General features: G+C 54.6%; 1 protein-coding gene across 2 annotated transcripts in view; it reads right to left on the reverse strand.

The window, feature by feature from the left end:
- ELL (elongation factor for RNA polymerase II) overlaps nucleotides 1-21,075 on the reverse strand; it is a 71,143-nt gene that overhangs the window by 9,654 nt on the left and 40,414 nt on the right. For both annotated transcript variants that reach the window (XM_081815551.1, XM_081815552.1), the window contains exons 2-6: nucleotides 18,458-18,505; nucleotides 11,882-12,003; nucleotides 11,269-11,432; nucleotides 8,909-9,183; nucleotides 4,957-5,081 (exon numbers count right to left, since the gene is read on the reverse strand). In XM_081815551.1, the coding sequence (XP_081671677.1) occupies nucleotides 4,957-5,081; nucleotides 8,909-9,183; nucleotides 11,269-11,432; nucleotides 11,882-12,003; nucleotides 18,458-18,505 (734 nt within the window). The remainder of the gene's footprint in view (nucleotides 1-4,956; nucleotides 5,082-8,908; nucleotides 9,184-11,268; nucleotides 11,433-11,881; nucleotides 12,004-18,457; nucleotides 18,506-21,075) is intronic.

Genomic DNA, 21,075 nt, shown 5'->3' on the forward strand with positions numbered 1-21,075 from the left:
GCGTCCAGGCCCACCTGCCTTCCCACTGACACCACACTGTCCCGCCTACACCCAGTGAGTCAGGGCGGGCCCTGCCATCCCGACGAACCAGAACAGGGTCGAGTACACTGGGTACCTCGGGGCATGGCAGGCAGAGAGCAGCCCAAACACATCCCACCCCAGGCTCATCCACAGCCCGGAGGACTGCCCACTTGGTGTCCTGTGTGCCCAGAGAAAGCTCAGTGGACCACCCACTCATCTAGACACCCATTACTGTGGAAACCAGAAGCCCAAGTAAAACTGACTGGATATTCAAGCTTCATGCTGTGTCCCTGTGGGAGCTGGGTACACTGGGGCACTGGCCCCTCCTTTTAAAAACAATCATTCAGGGGCGCCTGGGTGGCTCAGTCGTTAAGCGTCTGCCTTCGGCTCAGGTCATGATCCCAGGGTCCTGGGATCAAGCCCCACGTCGGGCTCCCTGCTCGGCGGGAAGCCTGCTTCTCCCTCTCCCACTACCCCTGCTTGTGTTCCTGCTCTCGCTAACTCTTTCAAATAAATAAAATCTTTTAAAAAAAACCAAACAAACAATCAGTCATCCTAATAATGCTTACTGCAGGAACTTTAGAAAATGCTGAAGGGGACTGAGATGCCCTAGCATGACAGGAAGGCCTCCCAGATTCAGGAACGACCTTTCCAGGAGCCAACATGACAATATATCCTCAAGGATAACAGGGGCAGCCACCGGCCTACCAGTACCTGAGCATAACGATGCAGCCAGGGACAAGGGAAGAGACACCCCAACACTCAGAAGGGCAAATGGAGGCCACACTAGCGACCCTGGCTTGAGGGCCCTCTCTGATCCCCTCTCATTCCCAGAGGCTGTGAGTCTCACGGGAACCCGGCAGCCAGCCCGGTGCCAAGCGTGGTGCCATGGGCCCTCTGCGCTCTGCCGGGGTCTGAGGCTACAGGGACCGCGTCTGCACTGCTCTTAACCAGTGACGAGCCGAGCAGACCTCCTTAACTGACGACCACATGACAGACCGCTGCTACTGTCCCCTCCGTGGTGGCCCCAAATGCGAGGAGAGCCCCAAGAAAAGTGCTTGCAACGTGCAAGCACTCACCAGGGGCCCAGAGTCCCCACGGCCAAGACGGGTACCTCAAATTTGCTGTCCAGCCACACGGAAGCAACCACAGGCATTGACATCTGCTCTCTTTCCAGCCTCCACTGAACAGGCATGAAGAAGAACGGGAAAAGAGAGCAGCACGATCCAATGCTGAAAGCAGAAGCAGTGACTATCTCATAGGATCCAAGAAAATGGGGCCTCAAGCCATAGAACCCCACGGGCCTGGGCTCAGACTCTCAGAGACCTCAGAGAAGGGGCTCCTGCAGGGCTGTCCCTGCTCTGCTCTGGGGCTGTGGGGAAGGAGCCCACAGTGTGGCCATGAGTGAAGGAGCCCAGCCTTCTCTAGGAGGCCAGGAGGCTGCTCAAGACACACCTGGACAATGGGATGGACAGAGGTGTGGCCTCAGGAGACTGAGGAAACAGAGGGGTCCATGGGGAGGTTCAGAGAAACCTAGGCAGCCCTCCTGAGGAAACGGAGCCACTCAGGAAAGCCTTGAAGAGCTGCACCTAGGCCTCCAGGTAACAAATGTCAGAGTCCAAAAGAAACAAGAGAATGCATTTGAAAGGGAAGAGAGACTCTATAAGCAGATGAAAACTAAATCCACAACAGAAACACCAGGCTTAATATCCACAGAACACAAAGGACTTGAAAAGACATTTCTCCAAAGATGATACACAAATGGCCAATAAGCACATGAAAAAGTACTCAACGTTATTAGTCATCAGGAAAATGCAAACCAAAACCACAATGAGATATTTACCTCACACCCACTGAGAGGTCTAGAATAAAACAAAACAAGAACGGAAAATAATAACTATTGGTGAGAAAGTGGGGAAACTAGAAAACCTTTTTATGTGTTGCTGGGAGGGGAAATATAAAATGGTGGAGCTGTTGTGGGAAAAAGTTTGGCGCTTTTCCAAAAACCTCAACTCCAGTCCTCCTTCTGTACTTGAGAGAACTGAGAATCTATGTCCATAGAAATCCTTGTACACAAATGTTCACAGGAGCACTATCCACAATCACCAAAAGGTGGAAATGACCATCAACACGTGAGTGGATGAACAAACGTGGTGTATATCCACACACGACAGATTACTGAGCCACAAAAAGGAACGAAGCTCTGATAACATGTTACAACCTACGTGAACCTTAACTGTACACCGTACACTGAGTGAGAGAAGCAACTCACCAAAGGCCACATGTTGTAACAGCCCATTGATACGAAACGTCCAGAACAGGGAAATCCATAGAGACAGAAAGATCAGTGGTTGCCAGGGGGGAAATGGGAGTATCTGCTAATGCGGGGTTCCATTTTGGGGTACACGTTCTGGACGTAGTAGAGGTAGCAGTCGTACAACATTGTGAATGTAATGAACACCACTGAATTGTGAGAAAGAAGAACAAGGCTGGAGGCATCACAATCCCAGATTTCAAGATACATTATAAAGCCATAATAATCAACACAGTATGGTATTGGCACAAAAAACAGACACAAGGGGAGTGACCACAGGGCTGGGCACGGCTGCCGAGGCCTCATCGTGCACTGGAACACCTGGGACAGGATGGGCCCCAGCAGCTACACACACGGGGAACAGAAACACTGAGGAAGAATCAAAATGATGCTGTAAGTGGGTGTCCATGTAGAGCAGAGCCTCAGGGGCCCAGGGGCCCAAGCAAGCTTTCAGCATGCTTAACTCTGGTATGAATTTTGAACAAGCTGTAAGGAAAAGGAGGCGGCCCAACTTCTGGGGTGATACTGGTCCCCACAGGCAGAAATACCCCAAGGCCCTATTTTTCCTTCTTGCTTCGAGGCTTCAAGAACCGCTGTAAATGGGGTTTTCTTCAGGGAGGGAACAACCTAAATTGAAGAAAAAAAACTGCACAGACAGGTGGCTGGGGTAATCTTCAGTGTGGTTGCAAGCATTGAGGATGCTGACCCTGACCTTTGCACACCAACTGGCTCAAGGTTCCAAGGACAGTAGGTGCGGCTGGTAACAAGCGGTTTCTGGCGCGGCTGATCCCTAAGCTGGCCCGTGCAGACAGAGAGAGGAACACCATGCTTGCCCAGGAGAAGGCCGAGTGCCTCGGGTTCACACAAGTCCTGGCAGCTCACTCAGCGGAGCAGGGATTAATATGAGCCAGGAATTACACAAAGCTCCAGAGCCGTGGGCGCCTGGGTGGCTCAGTTGTTAAGCATCTGCCTTCGGCTCGGGTCGTGATCCCGGGGTCCCGGGATCGAGCCCCGCCTCGGGCTCCCTGCTTGGTGGGAGGCCTGCTTCTCCCTCTCCCGCTCCCCCTGCTTGTGTTCCCTCTCTTGCTGTGTCTCTGTCAAATAAATAAATAAAATCTTTAAAAAAAAAAAAAAAAAGGTCAAGAGCCGAGATTCCTACCGACCCCACCTACACACACACACACACACAGCAAGGCTACTTGCTCTTGGCCATGCCCCTTCTGGAGAGCTCTGTGTGGCCAAGGCCCTTGGGGTCTGACAACAGCAGCTACCTAACAAGAGGCTCTGAAGGGAGGGAGGGCAGGAACAGCCTTGCAGTGTCCTTTGTGTGTCCCTCGTCACCTCAAAGCACTTGGTTGGGCAAATTTGACCATTTCAACACCAGACTCTTTGACCAAAAATGTGTGATGGATGAAAACACCTGTAGGAGGTGACAGTACCAACTGGACGTGTTTAGCTGGGGCAACAGGAGACGCCAGAGAGGGGACGGGGGTCGGAGTGGTCTTCTACTGAGAACAGCTCCTCAGCCTCCCTAAGACCTTTGGACAGCCAGACCAGTGACCCCAGGCTGGCTCGGAAGCAGGTACTGGCTTGGGGAGGAGTGCCCTGCAGGGCTGAGGAGAAACTCTGGGTTCACCTAGAGTAGCCCCAAGTCTACATGCAATTATTGCTTTAAACAGCTGAACTTAAAAACAAAACAAAACAAAACCAACCTCATAAATAACTCAAGTCCCTGAGAAATCACTTAAAGACTAATTAGTGTATCAGCCTGCTCTGAACGGCGCTTCACAGCCTGTGCTCCCAAGTCAGGCATCAGCGGAGAAGGAAATCATTAATTGCTCACCTGAGCCAGGCAGGGGCCTACTTAACCACTCCTCCCCTGAGCCACCAAGGCCACTCCTGACCTCAGGTCCCAATTAATCTGAGAGGGAATGTGTTTAATTAATGCTACTTAATCACGCCTGTGGGGAGTTTTGTTTTGCTGTTTCTCTCTGCTTCAAGTTCTTAGAGGTTCTTTTTAAGAAGGAGGTGGCCTGGGGCGCCTGGGTGGCTCAGTTGGTTAAGCGACTGCCTTCGGCTCAGGTCATGATCCTGGAGTCCCGGGATCGAGTCCCGCATCAGGCTCCCTGCTCGGCAGGGAGTCTGCTTCTCCCTCTGACCCTCCCCCCTCTCATGCTCTCTCTCTCTCTCTCTCAAATAAATAAAATTTTAAAAAAAATAAAAAATTAAAAAAAAAAAAAGAAGGAGGTGGCCTGTAGCTGAAGCCTGTGGGGATGCGCAGGTTTTGGAAGGGAGCTTGATGGGAAAGGAAGTGTGGAACAAGCTGGATTGACCGAATCCTTCTGTCTGGGCATTCTGGTGTTCGGGTGGGTGACTTGCACCCTCCACTCCATTCAACAGGAGCTGACCTTTCCCCCAGTAGGAGTCCACAGTGGGCTGGCTCGGCACTGTGGGTCCCAGGTAGTGGGAAAGACTGCTAGAGAGCCTCCACAGATCCTTCCATCCTGCTCAAGGGCCCTATGACCTTTGGGACCACACTAGGCCACCCCGGCATCCTCAGGATGACATCTGCCCCAGAACCAGGGTGCAGGGACATGCCCAGGCATGGGAGGCAGCATTACCGGACAAGCATCCGCTTCAACAGCTGCTGGTCCCCTTCCGAGTAGCCAGGCCAGTCCTTCTGCACATCCTTATACACACAGTCCTTCAACGTGCATGTGCCGTCCTTGGCATTCACGTTGGCCACCTGTAAGACAGAGACAGGATCAGGATGCATGGGCGGCTCAGTCAGTTAAGCAGCTGCCTTTGGCTCAGGTCATGATCCCAGGGTCCTGGGATCAAGCCCTGCATCGGGCTCCCTGCTCAGTGGGGAGTCTGCTTCTCACTCTCTGCCCCTCTCCCTTCTTGTGCTCTCTGACAAAAAAAAAAAAAAAAAAAAAGGAGAGAGACAGGAGCATCTTGCCGGAAGCCCAGGAGAGGCAGAAGTTACTGAAAGCATTTGATGGAGGGTGGGGGGCAGAGATACACAAGAGGAAAGAGGACAGCACCCCCCCCATCCCCTGCACACTGGGGCAACAAGCCTTGGGATGCAAAAGTATCAGAACACCAGGTCCTGACACACATGTCTTATAGCTGCTGGAAGACAGGTTGGCTCTAAAGCAAGAGGGGCTGCCGTCTATACTCACAGGACCCCATCACCAGCCTCCCCTGTTACGGACTGAATGTTTTTATCTTACCAAAATCCATGTTAAATCTCAACACCCAAAACGATGGTATTAGGAGGTAGGGCCTTTGGGAGGTGATTAGGTCATCAGGGTGGAGCCCTCATGAATGTGAACAGTGTCCCTCTATGAAAGACTCCAGAAGGCTCCCTCCCCACCCCTGCCATATGATAACCCACTGAGAAGACAGTCTGTGAACCGGGAAGGGAGCCCTCACCAAACACCCAGTCTGCTGGCGCCTTGATCTTGGACTTCCCAGCCTCCAGAACCGTGAGAAGTAAACATCTGTTGTTTATAAGCCACCCAGTTTGTTATTCTGGTACAGCAGCCTGGAGAGACTGACACCCCCTCTTGGATACACACTCCTGTGGCAGAGATGGTGGCGGGTGGGGGAGCCAGGGCCTCCAGGGGCCAGGCTACGTCCACCTTCCCAGCAACCAGCTAGCCCTGCCCCACTTTGCTGGCCGCGGAAAGCTGGCGCGGCAGCTAATGTTTTTCACTATCATGGGCTTCTAAGAGGACTCCAGGTCACAAGGGTTTCCTCAGGGAGCATTTTTTAATGGCTAAGTAATATTCCACCAAGTATCTGCACTGTGATTTACTCGAAGATTTCTCCTTTGTTGGATGCTGACGCCACTTCCAGTTTCTCTGTAGCATAAACAGACACCGCTGTGTGCAGGTTTTTCCATGCTGGCGATGGCTTCCTTCGGCCAGCTTCCCAGAAGTGGGATTAGTGGGTCAAAGGCTCTGAACATTTTTATGGCTCTTGATGCGTTTTTGTTAAAATGCTCTCCAGAAGAGCCACCCACCCGTCAACACTCCCCCCACAGAGGATGAGCCTCCGGGTTTCTCTGAGGCCCCGCCAGCCCCGGAGACAGATGCTTTAAATCTTTGCCTTGGATGTTTTCACAGAAGGAAGAGAGAAGGTGCCTTTGAAGAGTGCGGTTTCATCTGTGCTGCTCATCGGAATCCCTGATCACTTGGGGGAGGCTGGAAATGACCAGCCTGCGCAAGGCCCAGCCCAGAGAATCCCCCGAGACCTTCCCCTTCCTCAAGCTGCTGGGGTCCTGCTACTGCCCACAGCTGCCGGGAGGACACGCTGGGTAGTAAATACAGAAGCACAAAGCAGATGGGGCCATTCAGAAGAAATCAGAGTAGACATGGGGAGGACGTTCTGCCCACAGACACCAGATAAGCTGCCCCACAGGAGGCTGCTGAATCCGAATCAACCAGAGAAGCCAGAGCCCAGCACGGTGCCTCTCTGATCCCGGGAAAGGGCTGGGAGCAACGATAGTATCTCAGAAGTTAAAAAAGCAGGCACCCCGGGCAGAACGACATCAGTACCAACAGATCCCTAGCTCTTCGGAAAACCAAGGCTGGTGTTCTGGCCGCATTTGAGGATTGCTCAGAGGGTAAATCTCAGGTGTAACTGTGTGCTCGGTCAGCCAAGTTTCACATTCTGCATTTGAGGGGCTCATGTGCTTCTTCTTTCTTCTGGGCACAAACAGGGCAAGAGAGGAAGGTGAGGGGCGCCTGGGTGGCTCAGTCATTAAGCGTCTGCCTTCGGCTCAGGTCATGATCCCAGGGTCCTGGGATCGAGCCCCACATCAGGCTCCCTGCTCAGTGGGAAGCCTGCTTCTCCCTCTCCCACTCCCCCTGCTTGTGTCCCCTCTCTCGCTGTGTCTCTCTCTGTCAAATAAACAAATAAAATCTTTAAAAAAAAAAAAAGAGAGAGAGGAAGGTGGGAGCAAGGGCATTTCCAAGAATGCCACAGTAGGGGTTGATGGCCACTAACTGGACAGCAGTGTGGGCTGCAGCACGTCCAGGGGCAGCCCTGTGTCTTCAGTCCTGGCTCACGTCTAACGACCCGGCATTTTGCCAGCCCTGCCTCACTCTCTCCGAGTTCCAGCCTAGGGGGAGGGCCTCCACTGTGCTTCCCTTGAGTTCCCAAGGATAAGGCTGACACCTGCGACTTTCCAAGGAAACAAACCCCCTAGGAATATCATTCCTGGTTCTGGAGCTTTCTGGATGCTTTGGCAAGCCCCTCTGCCAAAGAAAACTTCTGAGCCATGTAGCTACATATCTATCTTCTAATAGGCCTTGAGCCAACTCATATGCTCAGAGGGAGAAACTGCGCAGCTTGGTCCTCACCTGCACAACCTCTGAGTAGGGGACAGTAGCTCAAGAGGCCCTATCCAGGGGCGCCTGGGTGGCTCAGTTGGTCAGGCGTCCGGCTCTTGATTTCGTCACGATCTCAGGGTCGTAAGATTGAGCCCCGTGTCGGGCTCCATGCTGGGTGTGGAGCCTGCTTAGAATTCTCTCTCTCCCTCTGCCCCCCTCCCCGCTGCTTGCACACACACTCTTTAAAAAAAAAAAAAAAGGCCACATCCACACAGTTTCCTAGCAAGTGGAGCCCCCGAGGCCAGGGTCCTGGTGAGATGAGGGGCAGTGAACCCTGTGGCTCATCCTCAGATACAACTACTGATTATCTCAGCATGTGAGTTTTGCACTGTCTGCGCGCCCAGAGCGTCTGAGGCAGGATGCAAGAGGGGCAAGTGAGCTGCAGACAGAACCCGTAGAGGTGCGACCATGCCTCCTCCGCAGGATGGGACTGTCCACTGCCAGCCGTGTGAACCTCGCGACAGGGCTCCGAGGTATCTGCATGGCCCAGCTGATGTGGCAAAGCCAGAACAAGCTGTTCAGCTTCCCAGGGCTCCTCAAGCTCCCTCCATGGGCTTTGGGAGACAGGGAAGGGCCTAGGGAAAGCAGCCAGGCCCACAGCTCTTGCTCTGAAGCCTGAGCTGTTCTGTAACAGCAGGCTCCATCTGCAGACATCACGTTCCCTCCAGCTCACCCTTCCACCCCTCAAGAGGTGCTGCCGGCAAGCTGCGGCCGCACGTGGCAGCCCGAGGGTCCACAAGTAAAGCCCCCTGCCCAGGGCCACGGCTGGTGTGTGGCAGGGAAGCCCACCTGACTGAGGAGCCTGAGCTCTTGTTAACTCACATCTGTGGTTACCCAGGCTTCTTTTGATTCTAAAATCATCAGGCAACTAAAGTCTAGGATCCTCTGTGCTGTGCCTGTTGCCTGTGTGTTAGCAGATGGTGTGGACGAGGGTGCTGACCTCACTCTAAGCCACCCTCAGGGCCACTGGACAGCAAGCACCATGACGAGGGAGATGTCCATGACAGCCCTAAGCATGTCCTAACCCAGGAGACCGACGCTCTGAGGCAGGCTGAGAATCTTGGAAGAGACCCCGGGAAGGGCCCCTCCCAGCCCGCCCTGTGTCCAGACCCTGTGCAGAGGCCACTTGAGGCTGACCGGACCCTCAACCTGGCCCCGGGCAAGCACGAACCTGCTGGAGGAGGCCATCCAGCGCATCCTTGTCCGCCTGGGCCAGGCCGTCCTTCTGTAGCCGCAGCAACAGCTCGGCCTTCCGGTAGGGCCTCAGCGCCAGGAGGTGCAGCACCCGGTCACGGAAAGGCCTCTGAGACACCCCACTGCCCCCGCTAATGCCACCAACACTGCTCTTCTTGATGGCACTCGCCAGGTTGATGGGGGTCGCCCGCTTCCGGGAGGGCACAGCGTCCGTGGCCCCCGGGGCTGGTTTCCGAAACTGAACCTTCTTGCCTGCAACAAGAACAAAGGCATTATGGATGTGAGGGGGTGGGGGGCCTCTGTGCCCCTCTACCTGGGGCTGTTGCCAAGTTCTGAGCGAGTGCGTGGATGCCCACTGATGGCCACCAGCCCGAGGGGAAGGCAGTTCAGTTCAAGCCCTGTCCAGCCCGGCCGGCTCAGTGGGGACCCAGGACAGCTGAGAGCACCACCTGCTGACCACACACAGCTCATCAGGCGCTTGCAGGGCCCCCAGTGTCAGAAGCAGGAGCTGCAGGAAACAGAACGGACTTCATCATGGGCAGCCCGACCACTACAGGGAGAGGGGGCTGATGGTAAAAAGAGTGGGGTTCCTGAATGGCCAGAGGCAGATGCCCCCAGAGCCTACACATCACAGCACTGTGCTGGCCCCACAGGATCCCCCATTCTCTTTTATGAAAAAGGAGTGAACAAAGGCATCAGGCTGCTTGGGCAGCTTCTCTGGAGACCCCAGGGTAGGAGCAGCTCCCCAGCTGCAGCCCTGCCGAGCACTTCTTGGGCAGACATGGCTGTGCTGAGAGTCCCAGCGGCAGCAGCCCGATCCCCCACCCTTCTAGAGCAAACAGACTCCAGCTCTGCTCTGGAGGGAGGGGCCTCCACTCAGAAACTGTTAACTACCCCCTGGATAGCAGCACTGCCGCTGAGAGAACACGCACGGCCGAGGGAGGGCAGCGCACGCTTCATGACCTTGGGCCAGAAAGCTCTCTAGGAGGATTTTTTCTGCTCTCATCCCTTAAATCTCGTTTGTCAAATTAACACAGGAAGAAGTGCTGTCAGAATCCTCAGGGCCAGGCTTCGTCCCCAGAGGACCCAGCTGATGGGCCAACGCAGGGTCAGGGAGAGGCCTGACACAGTGGGACAAGCATGTCTGTCTTCGGAGGCCAGGTGACAAGTGCTTCCACCAGAACCAAAACCACTGCAAAACTCTTGCTGTACCCAAAGTGGCAGAAGCCACATTTCTGACCAAGTTTCAGGCCGAAGGACCAGATATTTACTGAGATGTATACGCATGTCCACATCTGCACCTCGAGGTGAGAGCAGGCAGGGGAAGCATTTTTGGATTTTGGTGACTGCTCTCGGGTGGCTCTGTCCCCAGCAACAGCCACAGCCCAGAGCACAGGCTCCCTCAGCACGCACGGCCACCCGGACGCAGCGTTCACTGGCGACATGGACTCCTGCAGACATCTGGGGTTTCATTCAGAGCCAATCTCACTGCCAAGCCAGTGAAATCATGTGCTCCTTTGGGGGGCTTTGAAATCCTCCTACCTTTTCTTAAAAAAGGAAAAAAACCCCAAAAGCCATCAAGGTCCTGGTTTGCTGTAAGCCATTTTGAACCTCCCTTAGGCCTAACACCCTTCCCCCCAGCCTTGAATCCTCATGACTCTTGAACTGGTCTGGACCTAGGTGCTGGGAAGACTAAAGCAGGAATGGAGCTTCCTACAAGTAAACACTTTTCATGCTGTTGGTGTCTCAACTTCACCAAAACTGTTTCCAAGCAGATGATATGCCGCCAGGGCCTTCTCATCCAGCAGGGAGTCAACACATTTCCTTCCCAGGTGCGACCCGACGGCCCCTCACTGGCCCCAACCCAGCAGCGGGCCACTTGCCACAGGGTAGGTCTCGCCATCTGCACCTTGCCACTGGCCATGTCAGTCTTGGGGAAGAGCCGGCCAGGCAGGTGAGGGCAGGGGTGGCCGCTGGAGGACAGACCGCAGCCCTGCTGTCGAAGAGTGGGTCTATCTCTCTGATGGGTAGAGATCCCCGAGGCGAGAGCCTGGGAGAGAGGGGCCCGTGGATTTGGAATTCCTAGAGTTCTTGGGGCTCTTATTCAAACTGGGCAATCAACAGATGCCACAGCCCCCAGCTGACTCAGCCAGTGCAACAGGACCTTCCTTTCTGACCCAACGATGACTTGGCTCACCCTGCTTGGGGCCACACCTGTTAACCCATCACTCCAGCTCCTGGCCAGGACAGGCCCTGAGTCTCTCCTGCTCCCCAACCCCACAGCTGCCCAGCACGCATGAGCCCCCCAACAGGTGGAGTCCCAGGCCTCTTCCTCACCCAGGTAGCGGCCTCCGGCCTTGATGACAATGGCACCACGGCTCCGCGTCTCCTCCTCGGCCTGTGCCATGCTCTGCCGTGCTTTCTGGTAGGAGTCGTCGGTAGCACACACCGTGATTTTGTCCTGGATGCTGCCCAGGCAGTCCAGGTGAACATCCCCATGGCTGCAAGATAAGGGGCCAGGAGCCAAGGTGAACTCCTGGGATGACAAGGAGAGACAGTCTAGGAGCCCGTGCCCACCCCCCCCCCCCAATCCCCAGGTGGGAAATGGGGTCGGTGATAACTTGAGCAGCATGGTTTCTACATGGCACATCTTGATCTGGAAGAAACAAGGCAACCTAGGCCCCTGGGCAGAGGCAGCAGGCCAGGACCTGCACCCATGCCCCGCACACACTGAAAGCAGCAGCAAGGCTCATGTAAAGGAAGGAAGGAGGCACTGGGGTGGCCTGGCTGGCTCAGTCCGTACAGCGTGCGGCTCTCAATCTTGTGGTCGTGAGTTCAAGGCCCATGTTGGGTGTAGAGATTACTTAAATAAATAAACTAAAAAAAAAAGAAAAGAAAAGAAAGAAGAAGAAAAAGAAGAAGGGGGCACTGGGCCCAGGTAGGACCTCACCTGGAGACATATTGCTGGATGCAGTCGAAGCTGCCCTGGGGGCTGTCACGGCCAATGTTGGAGAGGTAGAAGGAGAATGTCCGTGCCTCTGTGGGGCAGTCAGGCTGGGGGATGGAGATGTGCTGTGTAGAGAACAGGAGACATCACTGAGAGGTCCACAACACGGGCATGGGGGCGGGCACCATGGGATGGCCCATCCACTGGACCTCAGACCATCCCCACAACTTGACACAATGAGAATGTGCTAGCACTTTCTAAGCAGTGATGGCATCTCGGTCTGAGGAGCAGAGCGCTTAACATACACCCGGAGACAGGGATCCCACCCTGATCTGGGTCATGACCCAGTTTCCTGCCCAGCAAATGGGGCAGATCTGGCCTGGGACATGCGTGAAGATGAAATGAGACAAGATGGGCATCGGGAGCCATCAGGGCAAACTGAGCAGCCAAGATACTCCAACCCTTACTCCCCTGTGGGATACAGACTCCACCTAAATGTCCACTCACTGCCCTGCAGGCCCTCAGGGGCACACAGATGGGCAGCACTCACCTCAACAAACCATGACACGGTTACATGTGACACAGGATGAATGTCTTGGTTAATGTAACCCTGACTTTGGGCAGTGCCTCTGCAGAAGGGATGGACAGCCTGGCTGGCAGACAGACAGACAGCAATGGTCCCAGCCAAGGTATAGGGCTCAGCGCAGGTGGGACAGCCTTGTGCCCAGAGGCCACTGCAGGATTTCAGACCAACCCTCCCTAGGTTGAGGGAGTTGGTAGGAAGACCCCATGCTCTGGTTGCTGGCCCATATTCGGGGTACAGGATGGGCCTCCAGAATCCTGTCACCCCATGGTGGCCCCTCATAAAGTAATCACTGGGTTTTGGGTACAGGAGCTCATCACAGCTGACAGACACACAAGGGGGGCACAAGTGGTAAATGGAGGTTAAGGGGATAGGCAGGCCGCATTCCGGCCTCATCCCCAGGCTGCCAGCCAAACCACCTCAGTATGCCCAAGCCCTGTTTCCTCTCCAATGGAGGTGAGCATACCAACAACCCTCATCAGCACCAGATCAAACATGGCCCAGTTGAATTCCACCCCTGCCCCACTGTCACGAGTAAATAAGGGCAGTTCAGCCTGTCTGAGACTGAGAACACAGTGGCTCAGGCCACAAGAAAGGACGCTGCTCCTGACCCAGCTTCACGGCCTCCCTGCCCCACCCCTCAGGCTGGTGCATGGACCCATAGGGAACCTGCATGTCCACCTGGCCTAGCGTTGGCCCCCAAACACTGAGTGATCTGCCCAGCATACGGTCAGTCCCTGCCCCCAGGAGAGGCCCGGATGTGCACAGTGAGAGCGAACCTCGCTCAGAGTGGCTTCCAGACATGGCAGTTGAGCCTTGTCCTGTCTGCACACAACATCTCCTTTCCAACACTTGTGGCCACCCTGTGCTGTCCATTCATCCCCCCCCCCCTTTTTTTTTAAAGATTTTATTTATTTGACAGAGAGAGAGAGCACAAGTAGGCAGAGTGGCAGGCAGAGGGAGAGGGAGAAGCAAGGCTACCCGCTGAGCAGGGAGCATGATATGGGGCTCCATCCCAGGACCCTGGGATCATGACCTGAGCCGAAGGCAGCCACTTAACCGACTGAGCCACCCAAGCGCCCCACACTCATCCCTTCTTGGATGTGACTTTTTGTTCTCCATTATAGAAGTAGCTGGAAACACACTGCTCAGATGCCAAGGCTCGGGCTGCTGAGGGTCACTGCAGGAGATGCATCCAAAGCCAGATACGTACTGACACAGTGGCCCAGAATGCAGCAGGAAGCTCACACACCACCACAAAGTCAGCAAATCAAAAGCCGCTTCCAGCGGAGCCTGACACCCGCTGCCGGGGGGGGGGGGCGGGGGGAGCTTTCTCCACCCCATCCTTGAACCTCTCCCTCATCCCATCCTGGCTCTGATGGAGATGTGTCTCCCCGCCCCGCCCCAGGTGGCATTTTCCACCTCGGTCTGCTCAGAGGACAGTGACTGGGCTGTCACCCAAGAGAAGGGAAGGAGGTCAGGTCTGAGTCCCAAAGCAACTGTGCTTCTCTCTAGGTGGGGGCTGTAGGGGACTCTGCACTGTGACCCTTTTACCCCAACTAAACCTTTCCACACAGGTGCGTATGCCCACTTTCAAAATTTATTCTGGAAGTGGGGGTCCCAGCGCAGAGCCCAGAGGTGGGTTTGTGTAGCTACTGGAGCCACAGGATGGTGAGAAACCCTGGGCTTGAAACTAATGCACAGGAGAACCAGATGCTACTCGTGACAGGGGAGGACACACACAGAGGTTTCCGGTATCCTTCAGGACAAAGTGGGGAGCACACGAGTCGGGGAGGGAGGGAAGTAGAGGGGAGGTTTGCTGGGAGCCTGGTGTGGCCCATTCTCTCAGTCCCGGCTCCCTCACCAGCACTACCACGGCCTGTGGAATCCTCCTGTTAGCAGGCTGCTTTGCCGCTCCCAAATGACGCTGGTTATTGGTTACCAGTCACTGGGAACCAGGCAGGGAAATCAGCCAGCTGGGCATGAACAGCCCAGGAACGCATGGCTTTCTCTGGCTCAGTGAAGAGCTTGGCACATGTTCCAGGATGTGGCCCGAAACAGCCCTGGTCAGCCAGAGCATGTGCCTTCTGGACCAAGTCTCAGCTGTCCCACGGGGGCCACCATGTGGCCCTCAGCTGGCCTAAGCACGCAGGTTTGGGTGCATCTGATGTCAGCCCTGACTCCGGGTTAGGTCACTATAAACCTAATCGAGCGTCTGTGTGCGCAGAGCTGGAGCAGCAAACAGGTCTGTCCTTCCTGGGTGGCCCTGAGTGCCTCTGAGGCCTGCGAGGGGGCAGAGGCTCCTGCCACAGCCCTATCCTTTGAAATCTGGCCCAAGCCGGGCCTGCCTGCCCCCCTCCTCCCCGGGTCTGTGGTGTAGGTGGGGGCTGTGAAAAGACACAGCAAGTCCTGGGGGCAAAAACTGGTGGGGAAAGCACTTGATATTCCGTTCAGGTAAGAATGAGGTCAACGGGCACGTACAGGAACCCAAACGCCAACTGACCAGGGTCTTCTCTCTGGCCAGAAGAGTTTTCAGGCAACACTTGTTTTCTTAGTTATTGTCACTTCCCGGGGAAGCTTCAGAATAAAACATATTCTGGGTACAGAGAACTACCATTGCTGAACTTGACTTCCAAGAGAAAGCATCCTCTGCCACCCAGGGGCACTCCCTCAACCCCAGGCTCAGGGCGCACGCTAAGCACCTGCCTGCATTCCAGGCGCCGCCCTCATGCTCTCACCCGCCCAGCAAGCTCAGGAGAGGGAGCGCACAGCCCCCTGCACTCCGGTCAACCCTGGCACACAGTTGGCTCCCAACTCCAAAACCCCCCATTTTAGAGAGTTTTTAGTGTTTCCAAACTGTCCCTGTTACAAATGACGCAGCAATAAGCAGCTAGTGGCTCAATCTTGTGTATGCCCTTAACTGCTCCCGCAGAGATGGCTCCTAGACACACAGACAGAAACTGGCCAAACGCCTCTGACCAGAGCTGCCAAACCTCATTCTAGAAAGTGCGGTTCAGGCTCCTGCCGCAGCACAGGGAAATGCCGAGACCCTTAACAGCCTTGGACACCAACCCTACTTCTCTTTTTTCATCAACTGAAGAGTTTCAGGGTGGGGCTGGCCAGGTGGGGGTTTCTCTTCCCCTCTGGAGGCTGACTTCACCAGCTGTCAGAGGTTAACAACTTAAAAGTGACCCCCAGCAGCACAGGGGCCCAGGTCAGCCAGCTCAGTGTTCGAGAGAAGGCAGAGAATGCAAACACAAACATGTACTTGGCAAATGAAACAAAGATGAACATCTTGCTCTGGCACATGACCCCCCCGAGGCCCAACATGCTACCACCGGTGGGCCAGGCTCTCCGGGCACCCTGGCAAATGCCGTTAGTCACGCCAAGGAAGCAGCCAACACCAGGGCCCGGCTGCACACCACAACCTCCTTGGGCAGGCCGGGTTCTCATGGTGCTTGCAAGCATAAGCAGGTGACCAGGCCAGATGGGACTCCCACCCAGGCAGTGCTCAATGTTGAAGCCCGACGCTGGCTATGCGCACCGAGGGGGACGCACACGAGGAGCTGAGTGAGCTCATTCTGGGCTGCAAGGAGGACACTGGTTCTCCTAAGACACTGGTTCTCCTAAGACCTCATGAATACACACACACACACACACACACGACCCCTGAGGCAGAGAGCCGATCTCCTGGGCGAGGAGGCTGAGGGATGGTGAAAAGAATTGGCCAAGGTCCCTGAGCTCAGGAGCCTACTGATGGGGTCTCAATCTTCAGTCTGTCAGCTTCATGGGCCTCTGGGAAAGAGGGTCCCCGTCACCCTACAAAGAGCCAAACATGGAATTAGCCCATTCCCCATGAACATTGGATGAGCCTGCCCAGCCCCACCCCACTGACCTCCTCCTGCCTGCTCCTTGCTCTGTCCAGCCTACCTCACTGGCTCCATCTCCCAACCTCAGCTATGCACAAGGAGCTGAGGGACCAGGAGAAGTGGGAGGCAAGAGCCCAGGTGCCCTGCCTCCTCCGGCAGCAGGGGGACTATGCAGATGCGGCCCGCTATGTGCCTAGCACCAGGCCAGGCCCGTCACAACTGGCAGGGGGGAGGGGATGCATCCCATCAATGCCCAGGAGGAGAAGGACAAGGTCCAGAGGACACAGAGGGTAGACCTAGTGCCTGACCCTTCGCAGCAAGCAGGGAAAGAATAGCACTCCTCCTCGCCACTTGGCACCCTCCAGCCCTCACACAGGCTCACGCAGGGAATAGCCTCCTAGTGAAGAATCGTGGTCTGGCTTGCCCAGAGCTGCGGCATAGGGCCTCTGTACGCTCAGAACTTTCTAAAACTCTGTTACGCATGAGAAAATCCAGACAGAAGGGAAAGTGGGTAAAACATGACTCTAAATCTAAGGTGGTAGAACCCCTAAGTTGAACGGACGTGGCTCTGAGGCTTTGCACAGAAATTTGGGCAACACAAGGCACGGCCCAGGAGAACCTCGTGGTGCTTCTGTGCCTTTTGTGAGTGGTCGTGTGGTGTCTTGCTGACCAGAAAATGTTGCTCACTACATAAGCCACTAATCTCAGTGGCCCCTTCCATGGATCCACTTCCTCTTCTTTCCCTGACTGCTGAGGGCACAGCGTGACCATTGGCCACCAGAGGGCGACATGAGGCCAGTCTGGCAGCAAGCCCAGGGAACCCTGCCCCCAACACTGACCTCTGCCCTTGGGGCAATGTCCCAGGGAAAATAAAGGGAAGGCTGCCACAAGACTCCGAAGGGGCCGGACGGAGGTGCGATGTCCCTGAGGAGGCACTGGGGAAGCAGGGACTCTGGGGCCTTTCAGGGGGTCCTAATGACCTTGACAGGTCTTGGTATGATGGTCAGTTCAGTTCACATGTGCACCTGGCCAGGCCACAGCCCCAAGTGATGCCATGAATGCTAATCTGGATGAAGGTATTCTGTAGATGTGGTGACATCCACGACCAGCTGACTTTAAGAGAATGACCCTCGATGGTCTGAGTGGGCCTCATCCAATCAGCTGAAGGCCTTAAAAGGGAAACTGAGGTTTCCCTAGCTCGCCTGTGGACCACAGTGCCCATTCCTGCCTGCTCCATGGATGGACTTCAGCCTCACCAGCCCCACAACTGTAGAAGCCAATGCCTTGCAATGTATCTCTTGGTATCTCTGCATCTGCACACACAGACACATGGATCTTCTAGAGGCCCTGTCTCTCTAGAACACACTGGCAGGGGTGAAACCCACAGACCTCCTCCATAAAGAGGCAGCCGGCCAGCTGTCAGGTGGAAACTGACTCAGACACTTGTGGCAACACTTCAGATTAAAAAAAAAAAAGACTTGCAATAAAGACCAGAAAAAAAACTGAAATGTTCCAAGGCATGTGTGGTGGGTGAGGGATACAGGGGGCTCCTAAGCCTTGGGGGGCAAGAATTGTGGACAACTCATCCCACTTTTTTTTTTTATTCTCCCAATTTTTCTATAAGATGATCATTTAGAATAAAATAAATACGTTTCAGAAAACACGGAGTGCTCAGTTTCTATAACAACCCCCTCCCGCCATCGGCAGCCCAGTACTAAAATCAGACACCCATGGTCCCAGGTGTACCAACAAACCAGCTCCTGGGGAGGCCACGGCTCCAGGCCTACTTGGCCCCTGGGACACCTCAGTTTTGAATCAGTGCAGAGATCATATCAGAACAGAGACTAGGGGGCCTGGGAGTCAGCTATGCATTGGCTATAGGAAGGAAGGGGAGACTCTGAAGGACTGCTGGACAGAAAAGCTGCATTCACCCCAGAGAGCCTCTTGGTGTGGCCCCGGTCATGGGACCAACCTGGCAGACCTTAGCTCGGCACAGCGCCTGGCCTGACATACACAGAGATGGGACCAAAATGCTGTTCCCAGCCTGCTTCTGTGCCCAGCATGCCACAACAGGCCAGAGCGCACACTGTCACAATTCCAGACACGCTTAAGACAAAAAAGACTCACCCCTTGACTTCCTTGAAATCGGATTGATGGTCTCAGTGAAACAGACTCCTGCAAAAAAGCAAAATGGGAAAATGTCAATAAAGATATCTCGAAATCCAAAGACTTACTTCCCAGGTATAGAAAGAGTAGGGTAAGGACAGTGTTTTCAGCAGACATGAGAGAAAACACACACACGTCTGAAAATTACAGGAAAGATCACTGGAGCAGAATTTTGAAGCATCAGTAGGAGTTCCTGAATGGCAGGTATATAAGAGGTAAGAGTGGAGACACAGGCAATGGGCAGCCCCTCACTGTTACCCCCAAACCAACATCAGCCCAGACCACCCTGCTTCAGAGACACCCCCTCAGAAGGGAATCACAATGGATGAGCACCGCTGGCCAGAAGGCAGGCTGACGAGGTGATGCCCCCCTACTCCAAACACCCTGCCAGGACAGGGCCCAAGGTCTGCTCAGCTCCCACGTCACAACTTCAGAGCAATTTGTCACTGAGCTTGGGGTGGCGGAATTTCCAAATGTCACAAGAAAAAATATACTTAAAAACTCAAAATACTTTAAGCTTCAGCTATTCAGAGATCAGCCTTCTGTCAGAATTTTAGAAAGAACACGGATCCAGATGGAGGGTCGCACCTCTCTTTCTCACCCATCTTGGGCCCAAGCACCCACCTTCTGTACAGCACATATCACCCCACAGCGTGGCCCTAGTTTGTCACCACAACCCCTTCCCTCTCAGTCCCCAAACCCTCCTTGCTTCTGTGCCCACTATCCTCCCCAGCCTTCTCCAGACGCCTGGGCTCTCGCATCTCCATCCAAGCTTGCCCCTCGGGCCTGCACCCCAGCCCCACCGGCAGTGAGAGGAGACCCTCCCAGCTGGCCCCAGACACCAGGTGTCTGGACTGACTACCTGTCTGGTCCCCACCCAGACTGTCAGGCCCACCACAGGCCCTGGGTGGGTGAAGTAGCTCTCTAGAATCACGGGAAGAACCAACCAACAGGCAGGTTGGCCTCTCGGGGTGCATGGGTCCATCAGCTGCTGGGCTGAGGGTTGTAGTTGTATGAGGCAGACATGGCTCAGCAGCTGGGACCACACAAGCCGTACATGTACTCCCCCCCACCACCCTCCCACACACTTTGTTTACCAAGAGCCCTCTCTTTTGCCAAATCTCAAGGACTGTCACTGGAGCAGTTTGTCAGTGAACTTGGGGCAGCAGAATTTCCAAATGTCCTGAGAGATCACACCAAGCACCAGCACTTACTCCCATAGGATCTGACACCCTAGAAACCACCCTACATTTCCAAAGCACATCACCTCTCACTGCCAGGCTGTCAGATATGGGACATCCTCCAGCCCCCTGTCCTGCTCCAGGACCGGAAACCAACCCCTGCTTTGGAGGGTCGCCGTGCTTTGAAGACAGACGCCAGGCTTTCCCCAAAGCAGGCTCAGGACCAGCTGACCCATCCTATAAGCCACAACCTGACCTTGCCCGTCACCCCCCACCCCTGGGGCTGATGTTCAGAGAATGAGAAACACAGCACCTGTGGGGTCCCCGGACCAGCTAGGCCCTTGGAGATACAACATTTAAGAGGCCTTTGCTTGGAACTGGGTTAAAGATAGAGAACAAAAAGAAAACCTGCAGGTGGCCAATGAGCACGTATGAAGCCACTAGTCATCAGTGAAGTGCAGGTTTCGCAGGGAGATACCATGCACCTATCAGGACGGCTAAAACGAAAAGGACAATACCCAACACGCTGGTGGGAATGCACACGGCAAAGCCACTGTGAAAAACGATCTGGCAGTTTCTAAAGAAGGTTAAACACAGTTACCATATGACCCAGCATTTCCACTCCAAGGGACAGACCCAAGAGAAATGAAAATATAGGTCTACACAAAAACGTATATAGAAATGTGCACAGCAGAATTACTCTTAGTATCCAAAAAGTAGCAACAACCCAAATACCCATCAATTGGTGGACTAAGTAACAAAAGAATACTACCCAGAAATAAAAGGGAACGAACTCCTGATGGACACAACATGGACAAACCTCAAAGCCTCTAAGTAAGAGTACCTCAACATAGGACATCCTGCATCGGATGATTCTGTTCATGTAAATTTCCAGGAAAGGCAAAACTAAAGAGACAGAAAGCAGATCAGTGAGTGCCTGGGCCATGGGTGGGAGCGGGCAGTGGCTGCAGGCTGCCGGAGGCAACTAGACGTCTAGGGTGGTGTATTTACACTCACAGACCCTACGCCTAAAGCAGGTAAGTTCCATGGGCCATCCACACACCTCCATGACAGCTGTGACCTGCCCTCAGGCTCACAGAGGGTCTTTCTCTGAAGACTCCTGGGCTTTGAGCAACATCACCTGAACACAGAGGATTCCTGAACACCCAGAGGAGATATTCCGGCCTGTTAACCATTTTCAGTGCAGGATATAGAGTAGATGGAAGGAAACAGAAGATACAAGAACACCACAGCAAAGGCAATGCTAAGGCAAAGCAGTCCTCTGGAACTCTCTACCAACCTCACCTGATCATCAAAGACAGGAAGGCAGGCTGCTCCCAGCAGAGGGAACAGCAGGTACAAAGCCCAGAGCAGACACACGGGACGCCACAGTGGCAG

The sequence above is a fragment of the Leptonychotes weddellii genome, chromosome 1 (genome assembly GCF_054177405.1).
Source record: "Leptonychotes weddellii isolate Sample4059 chromosome 1, ASM5417740v2, whole genome shotgun sequence".
NCBI classification, from domain to species: domain Eukaryota; kingdom Metazoa; phylum Chordata; class Mammalia; order Carnivora; family Phocidae; genus Leptonychotes; species Leptonychotes weddellii.